The 23,313-nt window shown below is 44.3% G+C and overlaps 1 protein-coding gene across 1 annotated transcript in view; it reads left to right on the forward strand.

The window, feature by feature from the left end:
- TTPAL (alpha tocopherol transfer protein like) overlaps nucleotides 1–23,313 on the forward strand; it is a 44,181-nt gene that overhangs the window by 13,118 nt on the left and 7,750 nt on the right. The window contains exons 2-3 of the mRNA XM_088476739.1: nucleotides 16,183–16,632; nucleotides 20,649–20,842. Coding sequence (XP_088332865.1) covers nucleotides 16,197–16,632; nucleotides 20,649–20,842 — 630 coding nt within the window. The 5' untranslated portion in view covers nucleotides 16,183–16,196. The remainder of the gene's footprint in view (nucleotides 1–16,182; nucleotides 16,633–20,648; nucleotides 20,843–23,313) is intronic.

The raw sequence follows: 23,313 nt of genomic DNA on the forward strand, positions 1-23,313 counted from the left end.
ACCCTGGCGCTGAAATGATTGGTTTGTTAAAGTGTGCATCTCCTATTTATACAACGTAAGGGTGGGTGGGAGGGCCCGAGGACAATTCCATCTTGCACCTCCTTTTTTTTTTTTTTTTCTTTGAAAAACTAGGCCCCAAACAGTACATAATGCAGACTGCCATCCTGTCTGCCACTGCAGTGTCACTCCTAGATGGGCCACGTGTTTGTGCCACCCACTTGTGTCGCTTAGCATAGTCATCCAGTTACCTCGGTGCAACCTAAAAACAATATTGTGAAGTGTTCAGAATAGACTGAAAATTAGTGGAAATTAATGTTACTGAGGTTAATAATAGCATAGGAACAGAAAAACCAATAAATTCTGTGATTTTTTTTTTTTTTTAGATGGTTTTTATGCGATTTTTTTTTTTTTCCCAAAAAATGCAGATCCAAAACACGGAAGGGTGGTTTTGGCAAAACCAATTCAGATCCAAAACACGAAAAGTGGCCGGTAAACACCCCTAGTTGTAATACAGTGTGTCTTGGGAAGTCCTAACTGCTGTGAATGTGCTAAAATACTTCCTGTTTTAGTGTGGTAAATAATTAACCATTTCACCTTTATTCCTTTCCATTATAACCTGTTCAACTAAAAACAACTTCAATTAAAATGGATTCTTATGGTGCATACACACGATCAGATTTTTTCTTCAGATATGGACGATAACGATTTAAAAATCGTTCAGTCGTTCATATCTGAAGGAAAATCGTTCATATCTGACATGCCTGAACGATGGACGATCAACGATGCGCGTTCCCGTTTGTCAGATAACGATATCTGACATCTGATGGGTTTGCAGTCAGACTTGGACGATTCCATTCATTTTAATGCAGTCAAAAATCGTTCAATCGTTCAAATCGTTCAAATCGTTCAAAACTTTGGTCAAATCGTTCAAATCGTTTAATCGTTCAGTCGTTCATCTGACAAGTCTGACAAATCTGACCGTGTGTACGCACCATAAGTTTAAAGTGTATTGACTGAAACCTCTAGTAATATTTATAAACAGAATATGGAAGAATTTGAAAATCGAGATATCTTGTGGAATTCTGTTATATTATTTCTGAGTCTACTGAAATAATCTACTGGCCTTGAGAGACTCAACTTTGTCCTCAGAGTGGCTCCCTGAGCACAGAAATGCTCATCCCTGAACATGAGCAATCTGTCGTTATCGGCAGATTGACCATCATGTTCAGGCGATGATTGATGTCGGAAAAACAACCAGCGGGAGCGTGCATCGCTGGTCGTTTCCGACATTATACTGCCCGATTTATGCACAATTAATGAGCGATTGACCGATTACGATGTCGTAATCGTTCAATCGCTCTGTTTATTCGGCAAGTAGATACGCGGCATTAAGGTGTCTGGCCAAAACGTCATTTTGTATTTAGCCTGTCTAAGTTTTATTTTTAGTTTACAGGTGCTTAATTAAACTATTTTTTCAGCATTGCAGCCAGCAGTGGGGGCAGCAATTTTGTGTGCTGAACCAATAGTCATGATAATTTATGCCTCAGTGGAGTCTTTAATTTGTAGGGATTTCATTGGCTTATATTTTATAAAGTGCTGATTGGCTGATGAGCCTCCACTCATCCTCAAGCTTTGCCCATGACACCAAGACAATGAAATAGAAAGGCAGGAGACATGAGTGGGAGAAATTGGGTCACTTGCGTTTATTGAGGATTGAAATAACGAGAAAGTAAATCGAAACGTTGGAGTTGATCCCCAACATTTGGGTTTAGTTTCTAGTTATTTCAATCCTATGCACAACAGCTCAAACTGCAGACTGACAGTGTGATTATTTCAAGTCCTCGCTCACAGCTTCTTTGGCTTCTACCATAAAGGGGTGCCTATATGTGTCACTTTGATGTCCCCACGGAGGGTTGACCATGTGCATCTCTGCAGATTCAGCTTTAGTGACCTTCCTTGCTTACTGAAGAGCCTTTCACCGTACCTGGCATGTTTAAAGTTATAAACCTGCACGGGTAAATCGCATTACACCTGTGTCAGAGCCAGAATAGTGAGGTTGTCATACTTGTGACATCCTGTACCCCACCCAGGAGAGGGAGTTGGGTAAGTTTTTAAACAATAGGAAGGTAAAACAAAGTACCCCCTTTTGGGAACTCTGGACAGTTGAAGGGAAAAATCATATTCCTACCTGCCACCAAAACAATATTGACTGTGTGTTCAATTAGGTTCTCTAGTATTAGCATTGCAATGGATAGTCTGGTGTTGAGCCTAGGGGGCCTCCCGCTTAAGCACCTTTCTTTTTATCCTATCGACTAGGAAATCCTCTCTACTTCCTAGCTTGGTGATGATGGAGATTACTGCTACAGCAGTGTTAGTGGTGGCCTTAAAGCCACCTGCCTGGTGCATGTGTGCTAGATTGGGGAAAAGTGCGTTTGTTGGGCCCATTCATTGCCCCGCTTCTGTGGTGTCGTGTGCTTGCCCCATGTTCCACGTTGCTTGTTATAATGACCAGGTAGAACGGGGCTTGTGACTGCTATATGAGGGAGGTTATGGTCGTAGCTGATCTGCCAGACCTGATTTGGACATGAGAGAACCCGTAACTGAGTATTGGGGCAGGTCCTCCTAAATGCCTTTCATTGGAGTGTGTCATGACTTTGGCTATGGTGTTCGCATTGCATGGAAAATTTTTGTCCTTTTAAAAGTAATGTTCCTGGTTAGACATCTGAGGATTAACTGTTGCAGCAGCTTTAATGCAGGCTGTGACATTGCCTATTGATAGCTTGCACTACTCCCATGTTGTCGCACTTGGCCATGACTCAGTCCATCACTGTAAATGTAGGTAGGTGACTAATCCTAGTGACTCTGCAACATCCGTGAAGTTGAATACTCTTACTGGATGTTGCGGACTCGGACCATAATTGGACGCCATTGAAATGCTTTAGAAATGTGAGCCAGACGTGTACATCCTGCCTTATGCCCATGGATAGCTTCAAAGTGGTGCTCCTTTTTGATACTTGCTGTGGCCAGCTGAAACTTTTTGCAGAATATTCTTCTCATCATTATGACCCTGCTTGTGAAATTTGAGGAGGCCAATTAGTGACTGTTCTTGTGTCACCTTTTTTAACCCAGAAATACCTGTATAACTTTTCTTGAAGAGTGCGACATTTGTCGGGAGGCAGTCTACCAACCTTGGCTATGGTGTTAATTTTTATGCTCAAGTATGTGATTACTTTGCACGGATCTACTGTTTCTCATTGGCTATGGGGACGCCAAAAGAAATTAGAGGACTTTTAAGGACAATAAGTTTGCTGCCATTTCCTATAGTCAGATGGACCTGCGGACATAGGGCCATATTCAGTTGGGTGCAAGAAATCCTTTTGACGAAAAGCGTTCACCGGTACAAACTGTTTTTGCATGTGCGAAAACTCCAAAGGCACAAACCGGCGAAAAGTTTTCACCATCTCAGAGCAGGTGATAAAATGTGAAAAATCTGTATTGTTGGCCAAAAATGTGGGGACTTGGTTCAGAACCCCTTGGACACCAAACCCACATGACTAATTAGGTTTTTAAAAAAATTAAATTTGCTTCCACTCAATTAATGCCACATCTGTTGTCCTTGTTTAATGCTTGTTTAATTGTTATAACTCCAAGTTATATTGAGAAATGTATTCTCTGTTTAAACTGTATAATAATAATAATAATAATAATAATAATAAAAATTACATTTAAAAAAAAAAAAATTAGCTTAAATTTCCCTAATAATGAAATGTAATTTTTGGGGTGAATATGTAAATTGTTGGACAGTGGGTTTAAAGTACTGGGTCAGGTGTTTTGGGGTGCTGTATGGATGGGACAGGTGTTTTGGGGGGCTGTATGAATGGGACAGGTGTTTTTAGGATTGCAGGTGGCTGCAGCAGGTGTATTTTTACATTTTTTCAAAACTGCGCTTTATAGACACAAAAATAATAGCACCCATTTTAATGTATCCCCAATTTAACTACAGCTATTTTCTCCAGAAGAAATTGCTTTATATAATTCTTCCACACTTATGCAAATATGCATATAATAGCCTTTTGGCTCAATTTAAGAAGCCTAAGTTCTTTTATTAGGGCTATTAATTAGGGGTGAGCGGGTTCGGATTTCTGAAATCCGAACCCCCCCGAGCCCCCCCGATCCGAGTCCGATCCGAGTCAGGCTCGACTTTTCCCGCCTGACTCGGATCTGACATCGAGGCAAAACGTCATCATCCCGCCTTCCGAGTCTCGCGGGTTTTGGATCCTATATAAGGTACCCGCGTCGGCGCCATTTTCTCACTCGGCTGTGGACAGTGAAGAGGGAGGGTGGGAGTTAGTGCTGTGTAGTGTAGTGTAGTGCTGCTGTTGTCCACTACTTCAAAGTCCATAGGGGCTGGCTGTGTTGTGCTGTGCTGCTGTTGTTAATAGGGGCTGTGTCCACTACTTCAAAGTCCATAGGGGCTGGCTGGACTGTGTTGTGCAGTCAGTTCCAAAGTCCTGTGCAGTGTCCCAGTCCTAAAGGGGTGCTGTAGTGTTGTCCAGGGGGTGCTCTGTCCATCAGGGGTGCTCCCCCCAAGTGCTAAAAAAATAATATATTTTCTGTGTTTGTGAATTGTGTGCGCAGTAGCCGCACGTGCATCAACAAAGTAGTGCCAAGCGTGCGCCTGTGTCATAAGTAAAGGGCCGGCTGGCTTGACCGTTAAAGGGTACTGTAACCCCCGAAAGTACACTCCAGTCCAAACCAAAAAAAAATTATTTTCTGTGTTTGTGAATTGTGTGCGCAGTAGCCGCACGTGCATCAACAAAGTAGTGCCAAGCGTGCGCCTGTGTCATAAGTAAAGGGCCGGCTGGCTTGACCGTTAAAGGGTGCTGTAACCCCTGAAAGTACACTCCAGTCCAAACCAAAAAAAAATTATTTTCTGTGTTTGTGAATTGTGTGCGCAGTAGCCGCACGTGCATCAACAAAGTAGTGCCAAGCGTGCGCCTGTGTCATAAGTAAAGGGCCGGCTGGCTTGACCGTTAAGGGTGCTGTAACTCCCGAAAGTACACTCCAGTCCAAACCAAAAAAAAAATTATTTTCTGTGTTTGTGAATTGTGTGCGCAGTAGCCGCACGTGCATCAACAAAGTAGTGCCAAGCGTGCGCCTGTGTCATAAGTAAAGGGCCGGCTGGCTTGACCGTTAAGGGTGCTGTAACCCCCGAAAGTACACTCCAGTCCAAACCAAAAAAAAAATTATTTTCTGTGTTTGTGAATTGTGTGCGCAGTAGCCGCACGTGCATCAACAAAGTAGTGCCAAGCGTGCGCCTGTGTCATAAGTAAAGGGCCGGCTGGCTTGACCGTTAAGGGTGCTGTAACCCCCGAAAGTACACTCCAGTCCAAACCTAAAAAAAAATTATTTTCTGTGTTTGTGAATTGTGTGCGCAGTAGCCGCACGTGCATCAACAAAGTAGTGCCAAGCGTGCGCCTGTGTCATAAGTAAAGGGCCGGCTGGCTTGACCGTTAAAGGGTGCTGTAACCCCCGAAAGTACACTCCAGTCCAAACCAAAAAAAAATTATTTTCTGTGTTTGTGAATTGTGTGCGCAGTAGCCGCACGTGCATCAACAAAGTAGTGCCAAGCGTGCGCCTGTGTCATAAGTAAAGGGCCGGCTGGCTTGACCGTTACAGGGTGCTGTAACCCCCAAAGTACACTCCAGTCCAAACCAAAAAAAAATTATTTTCTGTGTTTGTGAATTGTGTGCGCAGTAGCCGCACGTGCATCAACAAAGTAGTGCCAAGAGTGCGCCTGTGTCATAAGTAAAGGGCCGGCTGGCTTGACCGTTAAAGGGTGCTGTAACCCACAAAGTACACTCCAGTCCGAACCAAAAAAAAATTTATTTTCTGTGTTTAGCCGCACGTATATATCAAATCGATATAACATAAATGGAGGACCAAACTTTCTCCGATAAAAATAAAATAGAGAAAGATCAAGAACCACTTCCTCCTAGTGCTGAAGCTGCTGCCACTAGTCATGACATAGACGATAACATGCCATCAACGTCGTCTGCCAAGGCCGATGCCCAATGTCATAGTAGAGGGCACATACAATCCCAAATGGCAAAGTTCAGGAAAATGACCTTGAAAAAGACATTTAAATCAGCTGAAGAGAAACGTAAACTTGCCAATATGCCATTTACGACACGGAGTGGCAAGGAACGGCTAAGGTCGATCCCTAGTATGTTCATGACTAGTGGTTCAGCTTCACATGACGATGGAAGCACTCCTCCCACTAAAAAAATCAAAAGAGTTAAGCTGGCAAAAGCACAGCGAAGAACTGTGCTTTCTAAGAAGATATCACAAATCCCCAAAGAGAGTCCAAGTGTGGTGGTGGTTGCGATGCCTGACCTTCCCAGCACTGGACGGGAAGAGGTGGCTCTTTCCACCATTTGCACGCCCCCTGCAAGTGCTGAAAGGAGCACCCACAGTCCACTTGCTGATATGCAAATTGAAGATGTCACTGTTGAAGTACAACAGGATGAGGATACTGGTGTAGCTGGCGCTGAGGAGGAAGTTGGCGAGGAGGATTCTGATGGTGATGTGGTTTGTTTAAATCAGGCTCCGGGGGAGACAGTTGTTGTCCGTGGGATGAAAAAGCCCATCACGGTCATGCCTGGGCAGAAGACCAAACATTCCACCTCTTTGGTCTGGCAATATTTCTATCCAAATCCGGACAACAACTGTCTTGCCATATGTACCATATGTAAAGGTGAAATAAGTAGGGGTAGGGACGTCAACCACCTAGGAACATCCTCCCTTATACGGCACCTGCAGCGCGTTCATAAAAAGTTACTGTCAAGTTCAGAAACTTTGGCTCAGACCGTAAGCAGTCCAGGGACACCTAAATCCCGTTGTCCTGTTGTATCCAAGCGCCTGCAAACCACACCGTCAACTCCCTCCTCGTCAATTTCCTCCTTAGTCAGGATCGGAAGTAGTCCTGCAGGCCATATCACTGGCATGACTGACTCTCCTATCCGGGATTCCTCCGGAGGATCCTGCATTGCTACGCCTACTGCTGCCGCTGCTGCTGTTGCTGCTGCTGCTGGGAGTCATTCATCATCCCAGAGAGGAAGTAGGAACACCACTACTTTTACTAAACAATTGACCCTCCAACAGTCCTTAGCGAGGAGGATGAAGTACGACAGCAGTCATCCTGAAGCAAAACGTATAACTGAGGCCTTGACTGCTATGTTGGTGTTAGACGTGCGTCCGGTATCCGCCATTAGTGCAGTGGGATTTAGACAATTGATGGAGGTAGTGTGTCCCCGGTTCCAAATCCCGTCTAGATTCCACTTCACTAGGCAGGCGATACCGAGACTGTACAGAAACGTCAGAAAAAGTGTCCTCAGTGTCCTGAAAAATGCCGTTGTACACAATGTCCACTTAACCACGGACATGTGGACAAGTGGAACAGGGCAGACTAAGGACTATATGACTGTGACAGCCCACTGGGTAGATGTATCACCTTACGCAGCAACAGCAGCAGCGTCACCAGTAGCAGCATCTCAGAAACGCCAGCTCGTTACAAGGCAGGCTACGCTGTGTATCACCGGTTTCAGTAAGAGGCACACCGCCGACAACCTCTTAGAGAAACTGAGGGAAATCATCGCCCAGTGGCTTACCCCACTTAGACTCTCCTGGGGATTTGTGATATCTGACAACGCCACCAATATTGTGCGGGCATTACATCTGGGCAAATTCCAGCACGTCCCATGTTTTGCTCACACAGTAAACTTGGTGGTGCAGAATTTTCTGAAAAGCGACAGGGGCGTGCAGGAGACGCTTTGGGTGGCCCGAAAAATTTCTGGCCACTTTCGCCATTCAGCGACTGCGTGCCGAAGACTGGAGCGCCAGCAAACACTCTTGAACCTGCCCCGCCATCACCTGAAGCAAGAGGTTGTGACGCGGTGGAACTCAACCCTCTATATGCTTCAGAGGATGGAGGAGCAGCAAAAGGCCATACAAGCCTATACATCCACCTATGACATAGGCAAAGGAGGGGGTATGCACCTGACTCAAGCGCAGTGGAGAATGATTTCCGTGTTGTGCAAGGTTCTTCAGCCCTTCGAACTTGCCACACGTGAAGTCAGTTCAGACACTGCCAGCTTGAGTCAGGTCATTCCCCTCATCAGGCTTTTGCAGAAGCAGCTGGAGAAAGTGAAGGAGGAGCTAAGACGGAGCGATTCCGCTCGGCATGTGGGACTTGTGGATGAAGCCCTTCATTCGCTTTGCCAGGATTCCAGGGTGGTCAATCTGTTGAAATCAGACCACTACATTTTGGCCACCGTGCTCGATCCTAGGTTTAAAGCCTATGTGGTGTCTCTCTTTCCGGCCGACACAAGCCTGCAGAGGTGCAAAGACCTGCTGGTGAACACACTGTCAGCTGAAGCGGAACGTGACACGTCAACGGCTCCTTCTTCATTTTCTCCCGCAACTGGGGCTGCCAGGAAAAAACTTAGGTATCCTAAGCAACCCGCTGGCGGTGATGCAGGGCAGGCAGGACCAAGTTTGGACATCTGGTCCGGACTGAAGGACCTGGCAACAATTTCTGACATGTCTACTGTCACTGCATATGATACTGTCACCATTGACAGAATGGTGGAGGATTACATCGGTGACAGCATCCAAGTAGGCATGTCAGACAGTCCATACCTGTACTGGCAGGAAAAAGAGGCAATTTGGAGGCCCCTGTACAAACTGGCTCTATTTTACCTGAGTTGCCCCCCCTCCAGTGTGTACTCCGAAAGAGTGTTTAGTGCAGCCGGGAACCTTGTCAGCGAAAGGCGTAGGAGGTTGCTTCCACAGAATGTGGAGAAGATGATGTTCATCAAAATGAATTATCAGCTCTTCCAGGGAGACCAGCCTCCAGAAGGTACAGAGGGACCTGTGGTGGTGGATTCAAGTGGGGACGAGTTAATACTTTGTGAGGATGAGGATGTACACACTGAAGAGGGTGAGGAATCGGTGGATGAGGAGGATGAGGATGACATCTTGCCTCCGTAGAGCCAGTTTGTGCAGGGACACATTAATTGCCAGCTTGTTTTGTGGGGGCCCAAACGAACCAATCATTTCAGCCACAGTTGTGTGGCAGACCCTGGCGCTGAAATGATTGATTTGTTAAAGTGTGCATGTCCTGTTTATACAACATAAGGGTGGGTGGGAGGGCCCAAGGACAATTCCATCTTGCACCTCTTTTTTTCTTTGCATTATGTACAGTTTGGGGCCTAGTTTTTCTAACTGCCATCCTGCCTGCCACTGCAGTGTCACTCCTAGATGGGTCACGTGTTTGTGCCGCCCACTCGTGTCGCTTAGCATAGTCATCCAGCTACCTCGGTGCAACCTTTTGGACATAAAAACACTATTGTGAGGTGTGAGGTGTTCAGAATAGACTGGAAATGAGTGGAAATTAAGGTTATTGAGGTTAATAATAGCATAGGAGCAGAAAAACCTACAAATTCTGTGATTTTAGCTGTTTTTATGCTTTTTTTCAAAAAAATACAGATCCAAAACACAAAACCCAGAACCCAAAACACGGAAGGGTGGTTTTGGCAAAACCAATCCAGATCCAAAACACGAAGAAAGATCCAGATCCAAAACCAAAACACGAAAAGTGGCCGGTGCACACCCCTACTATTAATACACTTCTAAATTGATTTCCAGTGTCAGGCTTTTTATGGAGTACAGACTGATTTCCCAAAAATGTGCTGTACTTTTCGCTAGTTTCGCCATGCGGGTTTTCGTGTGTTTTGCAACTCTATAGTGCGAAAATCGGGAGCGCGCATTGAGAAAGTACGCGAAAAGATCACATCAAAACTGGCGAATGTGGTGATAACTTCTCCATGCGAACATTTTTCGTCAAACGCGACTTTTCGCACCTAATTGAATACGGCCTTTAGTCATCTAGCTAGTGTGCTACTGACCCTGAGTTTGTCCCTGCCACGAGGCACCAATGCTGAATGAAACAAAATATTTTTATTTTAATGTGGAAGAAATTGCACAGCCCATGGGAAGACATTTATCTAAGTAGAATAGGAAAGTGGAGGTTTCATTCTGAGTACTTCTCATTCAATTAAGATTTTGTGACACATAACATTGCAATTATTGCCTTTATTGACCATGTCAAAAGATAAAGGGAAACAGGAGGGGGAGCAGCTTGTGTTCCATGTAAGTCATGTACGGCTTATGTGTCCTCTCAGGACGCAAAGGATGGTTTGTGTGTTGGCTGTTCACCTCACAAATCCAGTTTACCTGTCCCTGGACAAGAACTAGCGTTCCTGCTAGGCTGTTTTAGCGGGGCGCTGCGCCCTGCCCTCCTTCAGGAGGGCAAAAAGCGCCTGCTCTCACAGCCTGTGGGTGCCGTCTTCACCCGCGGGTCGCATTCACCCGGCATCTATTCTCCCTGGCAGCAGCGCTTGGGGGCTGCCTGGCGTGTCCGTAAGTGCCGGGCACTCCCCCAAGAGTGACGAAAAGGCGACGCTGCTTATAGACACGCTCTCTTTTTGGGTGCACACGCGGAAGTGCCTTCTTTAGCTCCGGCGCCCTGCCTGCTGCCGGAGCTAGAGTGAACACTAAAGAACCATCTTGGGTTTCCTCTTTGTCCCAGGTTCTGCTGAAGGTTATGGATCATACGGCTGCTCCTACGATGCCTCCTTGGATGTGGTGTCCACAGTATATGATGTTTGCACATTCTGTCCACACTTTTCTTAGGTTTTTTATGCCTTTGATACTTTTACCTCTCAAGATGCTTCCTTTGGGTGACGAGCTCCTTTCTGCTCAGGAGCATCTCCCACCCTAATGGTATTGCTTTAGGACATCCCCATGGTATGCCTGTGGATCCCTATGGACTTCGAAAAAGAAAATGAAAGTTATGGTAGATTTACATAACTCCTTTTCTTCAAGGTCCACAGGGCACCCACCCTGATGCACCTGGCTTCATTGGGTTATATTTCGGTGACAGATTCCCTCATCTTATGTAAGAGTGTTCCTGGTGTACGATTGTTCTTTCTTCTCTTTCCTTCTCCTGCCTTGAGGCTTGTTAACTAAACTGACCTCCCACCCCCCCTGCATGTGCAACTGAACTTACTTGTGAACTCCCTTTGAACAGTTTGGTGTTGAAATTCAAATCAACCCTTGATAGATACTGGCATGCTAGGCCTCCATAAGGGGCCTAACCTAAACTAACTTTGTCCCCTATTTGTGTGGCTTTCAAAGCATAGGTGTCCAATGTAAAAACCTCGCTCTAAACCTTGTACCAGGGTGTCTGAGGTGCATGGTATTTTTGTGGTCAATGTATTTTAACACTTTTAGGTGTTCATGTGGCCTGGTTCTTAAATCAGGCGGCAAAATGCAGTACACTTGTCATCTATTTATCGAATAACCTCTGTTTCTCTTCTTTAGACCCATTGCTGTTGTGTGCCTGTGCCAGTCCCTGCCCTGTATCTTTTGCTATTGCAAATAGGTTGACGTACAGTAATGTGTCTGGCTATTATCCCAATAATTCTCGTGTCAAAGGCAAAGATGCTGCATGAGTATGTGTCCTTGTGCTCTGATTTACCTTTTATGTTGCTATGGTCAGACTTGTGTATGAATTTGCTGGCTTACATATCTTTGTTACCTTTTTTTTGAAAATCTGCTCTGACATGATGCTGAGGAATCTGAGTCATTGTTATCACTGGTGCTAGAGCTGTCTCCAATCCATGGTTGTACTGTCAGTATTCTCCTTTATGACGTCACAACAGTTTGTTCAGCTGACTTCCTCTGCTGCCATGTGGGCTTCATTGTTGGATGATGGCAGTTGCTACTTTGGCAGCTGCATTATGTATTGTTTCTTCTTCTATTTGACACCCTGATTGGAGCATTTCCTTCACCTGTTTTGACCGCTATAGCATCACACGAAGAAATCAGTGTTTTGCAAGAGGTTATCTTCCTTGCAGATGGTATGAATTCCTAATGATCTATACACCCTAAATGTTGCTATTTAGCATTGTAAGTCACACCAGAAATAATTGTTTTCCAGCCTTTGATTGTGGTTCCAAAGCACAAAAAGATATTATTCACCAAAAAGCATATAGTTACACGCTGTGATCTAAATACAATTAGCGCAAACAAATTATGCAATCACTAGGTACAGTCGAATACATACGCATGCGCTCTGGATCTAGATTTCCGGCATCAAAGGTGAAGCCTTCCGTCAATAGCAAGAAAATGATGACTATCAGATTCAGAGTGCTTGCTTATGTACCCTTACAGAGATAGGCAATACAATAGAACAAGTTGGCATAATCTCATTGGTTCTTCTTCCTGGTTCTTCTGTTACGATGCAGTTCATAGGTCAGTTTGTATTGTAATAGTTCAGCCTACAACAGCTCTTTGTGTCCGTTTTCCCGCCGAAGAACAAGTCTAAACTTGCTAATAACATTACATTTACAGATTACATTTCAATGCCTATCTCTCTATGATCCATAATTCGCAGACGCATGTTGCGATTTCCTCGCCGATGGAACCGGAAATCTGCAAATAAACAGTGGTTCAGAATGGCACCAAACATGGTCTGTTTATCATGTACTAAACCATAGATATCAAAATACCTGCAATTCACAATAGATTTGATAACATATAAACCTTTTAATAGTAACCTTAATGCTAGGGAACCTTTCTATGTAAGTGTGTAATACGTGAGTGTAAGGATATTAACAAAAGACGCTAGTTAGCGTTGTGCGCCTACGTGTTTGTGGAGTGCACCGTGGCATGTGTTTTGCAGGGTCGTTCATATTATATGTTTTAGTAAATGTATGTATTTATATAATGATGACTTTTAACAGTGTTCGATTGCGTGGGAATCGCACGACACTAAATAACAACATCGCCGTATGTACTAATATTGTGTGAGATTCGCTAAAATGGCGCTGGGCGGCCATTCACAAAATGGCGTCGTGCAGATTTTAATTTCAACAGATTCTGTCTCAGCCAATAATCCGGCTTCAACAGTGGAGTGAGAAAATAAACGTTCTCATTTTGAAAATGCTGAAAAACTACTACACTACAGTATAGTAGTGTACATGTACAGTCAGGTCCATAAATATTGGGACATTGACAGAATTTTCAGATTTTGGCCTCTATTCACCACCACAATGGCTTTGAAATGAAACAAACAAGATGTGATTTAACTGCAGACTTTCAGATTTAATTTGAGGGTAATTACATCCAAATCAGGTGAACGGTGTAGGAATTACAACGGTTTCTATATGTGCCTCCCACTTTTTAAGGGGCCAAAAGTAATGGGACAAACTAAACCCTAAATCTAACTTTCACTTTTTAATACTTTGTTGCAAATCCTTTGCAGGCAATTACAGCCTGAAGTCTGGAATGCATAGACATCACCAGACGCTGGGTTTCATCCCTGATGATGCTCTGCCAGGCCTCTACTGCAAATGTCTTCAGTTGCTGCTTGTTCTTGGGGCATTTTCCCTTCAGTTTTGTCTTCATCAAGTGAAATGCATGCTCAATCGGATTCGGCTCAGGGGATTGACTTGGCCATTGCATAACATTCAACTTTTTAGCCTTAAACTCTTTGGTTGCTTTTGCAGTATGCTTCGGGTCATTGTCCATCTGCACTGTGAAGCGCTGTCCAATGAGTTCTGAAGCATTTGACTGAATATGAGCATATAATATTGCCCGAAACACTTCAGAATTAATTCTGCTGCTTTTGTCAGCAGTCACATCATCAATAAATACAAGGGAACCAGTTCCTTTGGCAGCCATACATGCCCACGCCATGACACTACCACCACCATGCTTCACTGATGAGGTGGTATGTTTTGGATCATGAGCAGTTCCTTTCCTTCTCTTCTCTTCCCATCACTCTGGTACAAGTTGATCTTTGTCTCCTCTGTCCATAGGATGTTGTTCCAGAACTGTAATGGCTTTTTTAGATGTTGTTTGGCAAACTCTAATCTGGTCTTCCTGTTTTTGTGGCTCACCAATGGTTTGCATCTTGTGGTGAACCCTCTATATTCACTCTTGTGAAGTCTTCTCTTGATTGTTGACTTTGACACATATACACCTACCTCCTGGAGAGTGTTCTTGATTTGGCCAACTGTTGTGAAGGGGTTTTTCTTCACCAGGGAAATAATTCTTCTGTCATCCACCACAGTTGTTTTCCGTGGTCTTCCGGGTCTTTTGGTGTTGCTGAGCTCTCCGGTGCGTTCTTTCTTTTTAAGAATGTTCCAAACAGTTGATTTGGCCACACCTAATGTTTTTGCTATCTCTCTGATGGGTTTGTTTTGATTTTTCAGCCTAATGATGGCTTGCTTCACTGATAGTGACAGCTCTTTGGATCTCATATTGAGAGTTGAAATGTCACACCTAGAATCAACTCCAGACCTTTTACCTGCTTAATAGATAATGAAATAACGAGGGAATAGCCCACACCTGTCCATGAAATAGCTTTTGAGTTGATAGTCCCATTACTTTTGGCCCCTTAAAAAGTGGGAGGCACATATAGAAACCGTTGTAATTCCTACACCGTTCACCCGATTTGGATGTAATTACCCTCAAATTAAATCTTAAAGTCTGCAGTTAAAGCACATCTTGTTTGTTTCATTTAAAAACCATTGTGGTGGTGAATAGAGGCCAAAATCTGAAAATTCTGTCAATGTCCCAATATTTATGGACCTGACTGTATCTGAGCACTTAAGTTTTAAATTGCTTAATAGAAATAAAATTGTAATCTGCCGTTAGGGCTGCTATTACTGTTTAGTGTTCCTGCTTGAGTGCTAGCAGGGCAGGTCGCTGGGGGTGCCGACAGTCTATACGTGCATGCTCCCAAAAAGGGGGCGTGGCTGGCCGTGGAGGGGTGTATCCTTGGGACATGCCTCAAGTTTGACACACTTGGGGGCGTGCCCAGCACTTATGTAGGTGCTGGGCTAACCCCCAAGCTCTCCCCTCATGGTGAATAGATGTCATGCGTATGGCATCTATTCACCCAGCGGTGATCAGTCACCGCAACTTTTCCCACCTGCGGGACACTGCGGCTCGCGGGTGTGGAAGGCTCAGGGCATGCTGTTTTAGCGGAATTTTGCTAAAGGGGCAGGGCGCATTTTGCACTTCTAAAATCGGGAAGGGTGCGGCGCCTTGCTAAAACAAGCTATCTGGAACACTTTTTGGTGTTACAATTTTTATCTGTTACTATTATTATTACTGTTAGCATCATTTTGTAGTTGTCCAGTTTCAGAATAATAGTGAGTTTTACTATACCATGGCATTCTTCTTTTATTCTTTTATTTATTTTATTTCTGGATTTTAGTGACCTTCCTCCAAGTGAAAATAAATGTGTTAATTACTGGCTGACTGATTTCGATATGAATAGATACTAAAGCCAGATACTTCCACCTTCAGATGACTTTAACGTGTTGGCTTATACTTTCCTTTCCAGCAGCTTTTATTGAATATTTTGTTACAATTTTGACTTTCAAAATGTACTTTTAAGTCATGCCTTTATATAATGAGGCTTTAGTTTTTGTTGTCCTGGGATATGACTTTAAGTTGCCATGAATATAGTTAGAAAGCACAGCAGAGCTGTGTCCTACACTGGAGCAATGGAAATAAACAATGCTACTCACATACATAAACACATGACTGGAAATCATGGAAGGAAGCCAGAAGGATGCAGTGAACAAAAATGTTATGATTCTTAACGGTATTTGAAACTTTTACATGTTATGTACAACATTAAAGATGTATACACACTACACAATGTGTGTATGAGCGATATAGTCATCGACGGGCCCGGCAGGGGTGCCGGCATGGGCAAGTGTATACGCACTTGCCGATGCCGACCAGCGACGGGGGCATCGTTCACGATATCCCCAGATTGGGCTGCATGTATAGCCGACTGTGGTTATCATAAACAACCAGCAGGAGCGCGCATCGCTGGTCGTTTTTCGCTTACACACTAGCCGATATTTTGAATTATTACGATATCGTCGTTCAAAATATTGTCTAGTGTGTACATGGCTTTAGCAAGTATTTCAGGTGCTCTGGTCTTAGGGCAGTTCTTGTGAAGTCATTAGATGTATCATTTTCATTGTAGTTTATTCTGGCAGAAATCTAACCCACTCGTCTTTACATTGACAGCTGTCTCCTGTTCAATGGCACAAGAGAATGAGACATCCGTAGGAAGTTCTTCTGTCTCCTCTTCACTGGAAGTTGAGTCGACTCTCCAAGAGGTCTACGTCTGCACTCTGAGCGCCGAGCTTGTCCTTAAGGCACGAGAGGAATTACAGGAGAAGCCAGAATGGAGGTTACGTGATGTCCAGGCACTACGAGACATGATATGGAAGGAATATCCCAACTTAAAGACGCGAGTTGATGACTCCTTCCTGCTTCGCTTTTTGAGGGCTCGCAAGTTTGACTATGATCGGGCACTGCAGCTCCTGGTCAATTATTACAGTTGCCGGAAAGGCTGGCCAGAGGTGTTTACAGATTTGAAACCTTCTGCAATTAAGCCAGTGCTGGACTCTGGGTTCTTGACTGTCCTACCTCATTCAGACACAGATGGAAGACGTATTGTCTGTATTCGCCCGGGTATGAAACGGATCTTTGTTTCTAGCATTTCCAGATGTTATTACAAAGAATTTTCTACATTAAATTGACAGTGAACCAATATTTCACAGTGCATTATATATGTGGGGCCCATCTGAAACCTGCTTGAAATTGGGGCAGTTGCTAAATGTATATAAAAGTATTACCAATAACATTCACAGATCAGTATCTTATAATTTCAGCATCTGTAAAACTTAAAATTTGCAGTGTGTGTTCACATGAGACTGAAAGCAGGGTGAAACAACATCATATCCAAGGTCATTGGTTCCTGTGCAGTCTAGTTTGTTGCACATGTTAACAGCAGTGATATAAAAAGTTTGGAGGCTACTGTGAGAAAATGGAGTTGCATAATTTTCTTATAGCGAAGCAAGAGTCCTGAATATCACTGTTCTTTGTAAGGATAACCATAGGCAGCATGGCATAGAGATCACTGGATGACTGATTCATCATTTCCTCTGTGGTTTTCTGGCATTGCAATCCACTTGACTTACATTGATATTCTGCTTTCAAGGTACAGTAGTGATAGTGGAGCAAGATACTGTTTATTCCAATCTTTCGATACGTGCGACCAACCTACTTTTCACTGATAATGGAGAACAATAGCTGGCATAGCAATTGTGATAACAGTATTCTATCATATGTGCTTGTTTTCCTGCCATCTGTAATCTCCAAGTATTGCAGTCCACCCCCTTGTTTAACTTTTAATGGGCATGCCTCAATTTGTCTTGCCAAGTTATTTTTGTTTATATTTGAATCTGTATTGAAACAGTTGTTCAGTATCGTTCTATCTCTCTAATAATATGCTAAAAGGCTTTATAGTATGGTTTCGTTGTTTTTCTGTGTACTTTGTTTACTTCAAATGTTTTCAATAAAAACTGTTAAAAAAAAAATAAAATACTATGTCCTTGATGCAACAGCTGAAAATGCTTCAATAAAGCATTTGGGGGAAGAAACCATTCCTTCTTCATCCATCTGGGGGATGCTATTACTTCTGGGTTATGCGTAGTGAGTGGTGGAGTTGGGCACTAAATAATTGAAACTGGCTCCCATTCCCTATATAACCTCTTTCCTTCCACCATAACCTCAATCTTGTTTTTAGTGCCTTGGAGTAAGGCACTAGCTAGGTCCTAGCTTTTAGTTAGGTTTAATTTCTTTATTTTGATGTTTCATTTGGGTGCTTAGTTCCTGGCGACAAGCACTAATAGAGTGGGAGTTAGATAGAATAGCGGTTTGTGCGAACCCTGTATCCCTCTCTAAAGACGGTCCCTGGGAGAGTCACCAAACTACAGAGTCCCTGGGACTCTCTCCATTCCAGACACACATCTGAGGGGGCCACTGGCTAAAGAGAAGGTAACACTGTAGTCTCTGAATGTAAACGCCAGAGGCTAGGATGACGTCAGGCGTCCTGAATGAAATAGGACGCCAACGGCGTGGCCGACCACAACTCCCCCAGGTATTTCAGCTTTAGAGCCGCGCCCAAACACACTGCAGAGGCGGTGTATTAACAGATAAGCAATTAACTGGAATATTATTATTATATTGTGATGTACATATAAGCACCTTTTACTACACTGTTTTGCAGGAATCTAGGAAGTAACATACAGGGGTATATTAAAGATTTATTTGCCTTTGTTTTTTTGCAAGGAATATGGACTTCAAGGCGTCCCGGGTTTTTTGCATTCAACAGATGAATTAGTCTTATTAGCCGCCCTCTGGTTCTTTTCTATTCAAACAGTGCTAAAGTTTTTCCGGAGGAATTTAGGTAGCTATCTGGTTTGGTCATACATGTCTTTCTCTCTCAGTATGGACAAGCCAGACAAGAGTTCCAAAAAAACAGGGATCAGTCACTTTTTATACTTGTACAAAATGTGAGAAAAAATTGCCAAAAGGTACGGAGCCAAGGTCGCTCCGTGCTGGTTGTTCACACAGGATTCATTACCAGGAGGTTCGGCTGAACAGCCGTTGATGCCTGATTGGGCCAGGGCTATGGTTGAGGCCATAGGTGAATTATGTCACTCTCAGGCAAATTATATTATACCCTATGCTCAAGCCCCTACTTTGTCTGATCCCTCGGTAGAGCCCAGAATATGGGACGATGTCTCGCTCGGATGGCAACGTCCCTAAATAAAATAGTAATGTCAGCAGGGGCCTCAGCTACTAAGAGACTTTCAGGTTTGTCCTCAGTGGATTTTCCTGGAGATGAGGCTTCAGCTACCTCTTCCCAGGAAGAAGAGGAATTGGATTATGACTGGGAAGACACCTCAAAATTGTCGGTTATCAATTGTATTATTGTCACCACAGATGCCAGCCTAACAGGCTGGGAGGCAATGGTTCTAGACATGCACCTACAGGGTCTTTGGTCCATTCAGGAAGCTTTTCTTTCCATCAACATACTGGAATTAAGGGTGATTCCGTATGCATTGGTTCAGGCTCAATCCCATCTAAGGAGCCTACCAGTGCGAATCCAATCAGACAATGCCACAACAGTTGCTTATATAAACAAGCAGGGTGGCACATGCAGCTGACAAACAATGAGGGAGGTATCTCACATCCATCATTGGGCAGAAAATTGGGTTCCAGCTATTTGGGCAATTTACATTCATGGGGTGGACAACTGGGAGGCGGACTTTTTAAGTCACCACAGTGTGTGTATCCAGAGGAATGGGAATTACACCAGGAGGTGTTTGCGGAAATAGTTTCCAGATGGGGATCTCCAGACATAGAGCTAATGGCTTCTCGTCTCAACAAGAAACTTCCAAGGTATGGATCTCTGTCACGGGATCCTCAGGCATCTCTGGTGGATGCCATGACAGCACCTTGGGTTTTCCAGCTGGGATACATCTTTCCTCCTCTGGTAATATTACCAAAGGTAATTCGGTGGATTCGATTAGTGGCACTGCCTCCTTGGGACTTGAATTTAGTTTTGGAGGCACTTCAAAAGGCACCTTTTGAGCCTTTGGAATCTGTAGAATTGCGATATCTCACTTTGAAGGTTGTTTTTCTTTTGGCCATTGCCTCGGCCAGTAGAGTATCTGAGTTAGCAGCTCTTTCTTGTAAAGCTACACTTCTCATTTTAGATGAGGATAGGGTAGTGTTACGCACTAAACCTTCCTTTCTTCCGTATGTGGTATTGGCTTTCCACATTAACCAGGATTTTGTCCTTCCAGCTTTTTGACAGGATTCAGTGACTAGTGAAGCTTCTTCCTTAGCACTGTTGGATGTGGTACGTGCGTTACACATTTACTTGGACCGTACTGCGTCTTTGAGGCCTACGGATTCCCTGTTGTTGACTGATACACCAAAAGCGGACTGTATGGCCTCGGTTGAGCAGCTGTGCAAAGCAGCTACCTGGTCATCTATACACACTTTTACAAAATGTTACAGCTTCCATACATTTGGCACAAGGGACCCCAGTGTTGGGCGGAAAATTCTTAGAGCTGTCGGTTCCAACGCTCATCCCCCCCCTTTAATTGGCATGCTTTGGTATGTCCCAGAAGTAATGGCATCCCCAAGATGGATGAAAAAGGAAATTCGATTTTTACTCACCATAAAATCTCTTCCTTGGAGTCCATCTGGGAATGCTGGGATCCCTCCTTTGTCTGGTTTCATACTAGATACCAGTTGGTTTCTGTTTTTACAGTTCTTCTGTAGGTCTTTCTCCAGCTTTGTTAAACATAGACTGAGGTTATGGTAGAGGGGGAGGGGTTATATAGGGGGTGGGAGCCAGTTTTCAATTAGTTAGTGCCCGACTCCACACCTCACTACGCATAACCCTGGAGTAATGGCATCCCCCAGATGGACTCCAAGGAAGAGATTTTACGGTGACTAAAAATCAAGTTTTTGTGGGCTGAACTAGTACGCATGACAATGACGCTTATGCACTAGGAACTGATTATTGGGTCAGAATAGCATTCTCCAAGGCACATATTAACTAGCAGAATGTCTCAAACTGTTAACAGTAGGTCACAATCATTTTTATTCCTTTCTATTATCTGTAGGTCGATGGAATCCCCGGAATTATCCTATTACTGATAATGTGCGTGCCATGTATCTATTGCTGGAAAAAATTATAGAGTCAGAAGAAACGCAAGTGAACGGTATTGTGATCCTAGCAGATTACGAGGGGGTTGGCTTGTCACAGGCATCTCATTTTGGACCATTTATCGCCAGAAAAACTATTGGAATTCTTCAGGTAATAGGAAAAATAAATCCTTGAAATATCTGGAAAATGTTTTCTTTGTATCATCTACGTTATCTGGCTCTTAATGTTTTCAGTGCAGTTTTGTGTGTTGGTAATGCGTTTCACATGTGTATTGCACTGAGGCACTGTGATGCCACAGACCACAATTTAGAAGTTAAATACAAATACATTAACAATATTTGTAACCTAGCTACAGTACTTGTGAGCTAAGGATATCCGTTGACAGGTATAAATTACTTTTGTAAACATGGTGGTTATAGGTCTCAAAGAACCTTCCCTGTTTACTAGTAGAACATAGTAGCTAGACATAACAATGGTTTCTTAAAGCAATATTCTTGAACTCTGCAAAACTGTGAACCTTCAGACAGATGCAATTAAGTATATGATGTCTCCGTCGAATGTTAAGATGCTAAAACTAAATACTGCTTACAGTACTGTAATATACAGTCATGCGAGCAGGAGCACATCATGCAATACTCCTACAGGACTTTGTGCTTAAATATTGTTCCCCTTTAGTGTGGCTGTGATGCGTATACATTTAAATTGTGCCTTTTCAAGAATAAGACAAAAACAATTAATGAAAATGTCTGCATTTTTATTTTAGCTCATAATAGACCTCTAACACATTTTTGCTGTAAATTCAATTTGGAAGGTCAGTGTTTCATAGCGGAGACCTTTGTATATTTTATTTCTGTTACATCACTACTTGCTGATAGACGCACTGTACTTCATAAGAGGGGAGTACTTGTTCCCTCATGACACTTATGAGAAATGGTGTGCATGTGTACTGAAAGCCATATTTTCCCTCTCACTCCAGATAGACCTATATCAGGTTTCTACTTCAGGGTCCATAGGGGGTCCACAGGGTTGACCTTGGGGTATAGGTTGGGAACCAAATCCGGGCACCACGCAGTTAAAGCTTTTAGCTCCCAGGATGCACTTGGGTCCACTCTCCCTATAACCCCGCCCCCCAGCCAGAGGCACCTCAGTTTAAGTTGGTGCCCGGCCGGAGTCGGGTCACCGTTACTGCAGGGGGGCTGCTTAGCAGCCCCTAAGCTTAAAAGAGTTTTATTTTATTATTTTTTTACTACTCTTCAGAGCGGCAGCATCAGACTGTCCAATGGACGTCTGAGCTGCCGCTCCTACACCCCGCCGGCGCTGCGACGCCAGTACAGATCTGGGGATCGCAGCGGGACCCCAGAGTCTGTACTAGCCGGGCTCTGGAGGAATCCCTGGGCTGCTGCCGGATCGACGGGGACAGGTAAGTCGCGTGGTCACCGCTTGCGGTGACCCGCGTGTACATGCAGCCTTATGCCTCCGGTCTCTGGGGACAGACCGGAGGCGCTAGCGGTGGCGGCGGGCTCCCCCTCCATGGAGGCATACCCCGCGTGTCCACAGCCCACCAGGGATTATAGCGGCAGCGGGAGCCGGCATCCCGGGGGGTTAATTGCTAGCCAGGGGAGGAAGCCTTCCCTGTCTAGCGGCTCCTCCCCTCAGCTCAGCGCGCCTTTCAATAATACAGTCTGGCGTCGCTGAGCTGCTTCCTCCGCGGGCCACGCTTCTTCTGAGGTCTCCAGCGGCCATTTTCTCTCTGTGGTGCTGCAGAACTCTTAGGATGTCAGTGAGCCCAGTCCCCCTGCGTACCTGGCCATTTTGGGTGAGTGTACACAGCGCTATAGCCTTCCCAGACACTGAATCTGGGCAGTTGAATGTAGCGACATTGTGCAGTATATTATATGTCATGCTTATGTATGTATATATATTTTTCTGCATTGTATGTGACTTATGCTAGTGCTGACTGTCTGCTTTTTCTCTCACCTGTCAGTGTATATCTATCCCTTTTCTTTATCTGCCCTAATACAGGTGTACCTGGGGTGGTTCTGAGACCTCACATATATATATTTGTTAATATCTGTGAGGTTTGTCACATACTGTTGCGTGCTGCACGTTGCCATATTTTAGATGGAACTGTGAGTTGCGTACGCTGATAATGGGTTCCTGCAGCTAATCTTAGCGTCAGTCAGGACCGGTATGGCGCTGCTTAATATTTCCGTCAAGATAGTCAGATATATCTGACCAGGAGATTGCACACGATACTGCACCCATTATTGCTATCCTGCAAGTCATAGCCTGCAGGAATTAGTGCAGAGGATTTTAACTCAGAAAGGATTACGTATGCGGCACCATCTGGTGCCGGGCCCCTTGCACGACCCCCTTAAAGGGCGTTGTTTCTCAGGATCCTCTCCTTTGAGGATCGCCGGGCGGGCCCCATTGTCGTCACTCGCTTGGAGTTACTTCACCATACTGCCCTTTTGAACTCGGGGTATCTCGCAATTTCTTGCAATTTACCCCTGTGTCACAGACTATCGCTCCCTGCCGGGGTTTTTCACAGTACATGAATTACCTCCGATACCACATCGGTCTGTCATTCCCCTTGCAGGGATTACCACAACGGCCACCCT

This window comes from Taudactylus pleione, unplaced genomic scaffold (assembly GCF_031769625.1).
Source record: "Taudactylus pleione unplaced genomic scaffold, aTauple2 ptg000192l, whole genome shotgun sequence".
NCBI classification, from domain to species: Eukaryota; Metazoa; Chordata; class Amphibia; order Anura; family Myobatrachidae; genus Taudactylus; species Taudactylus pleione.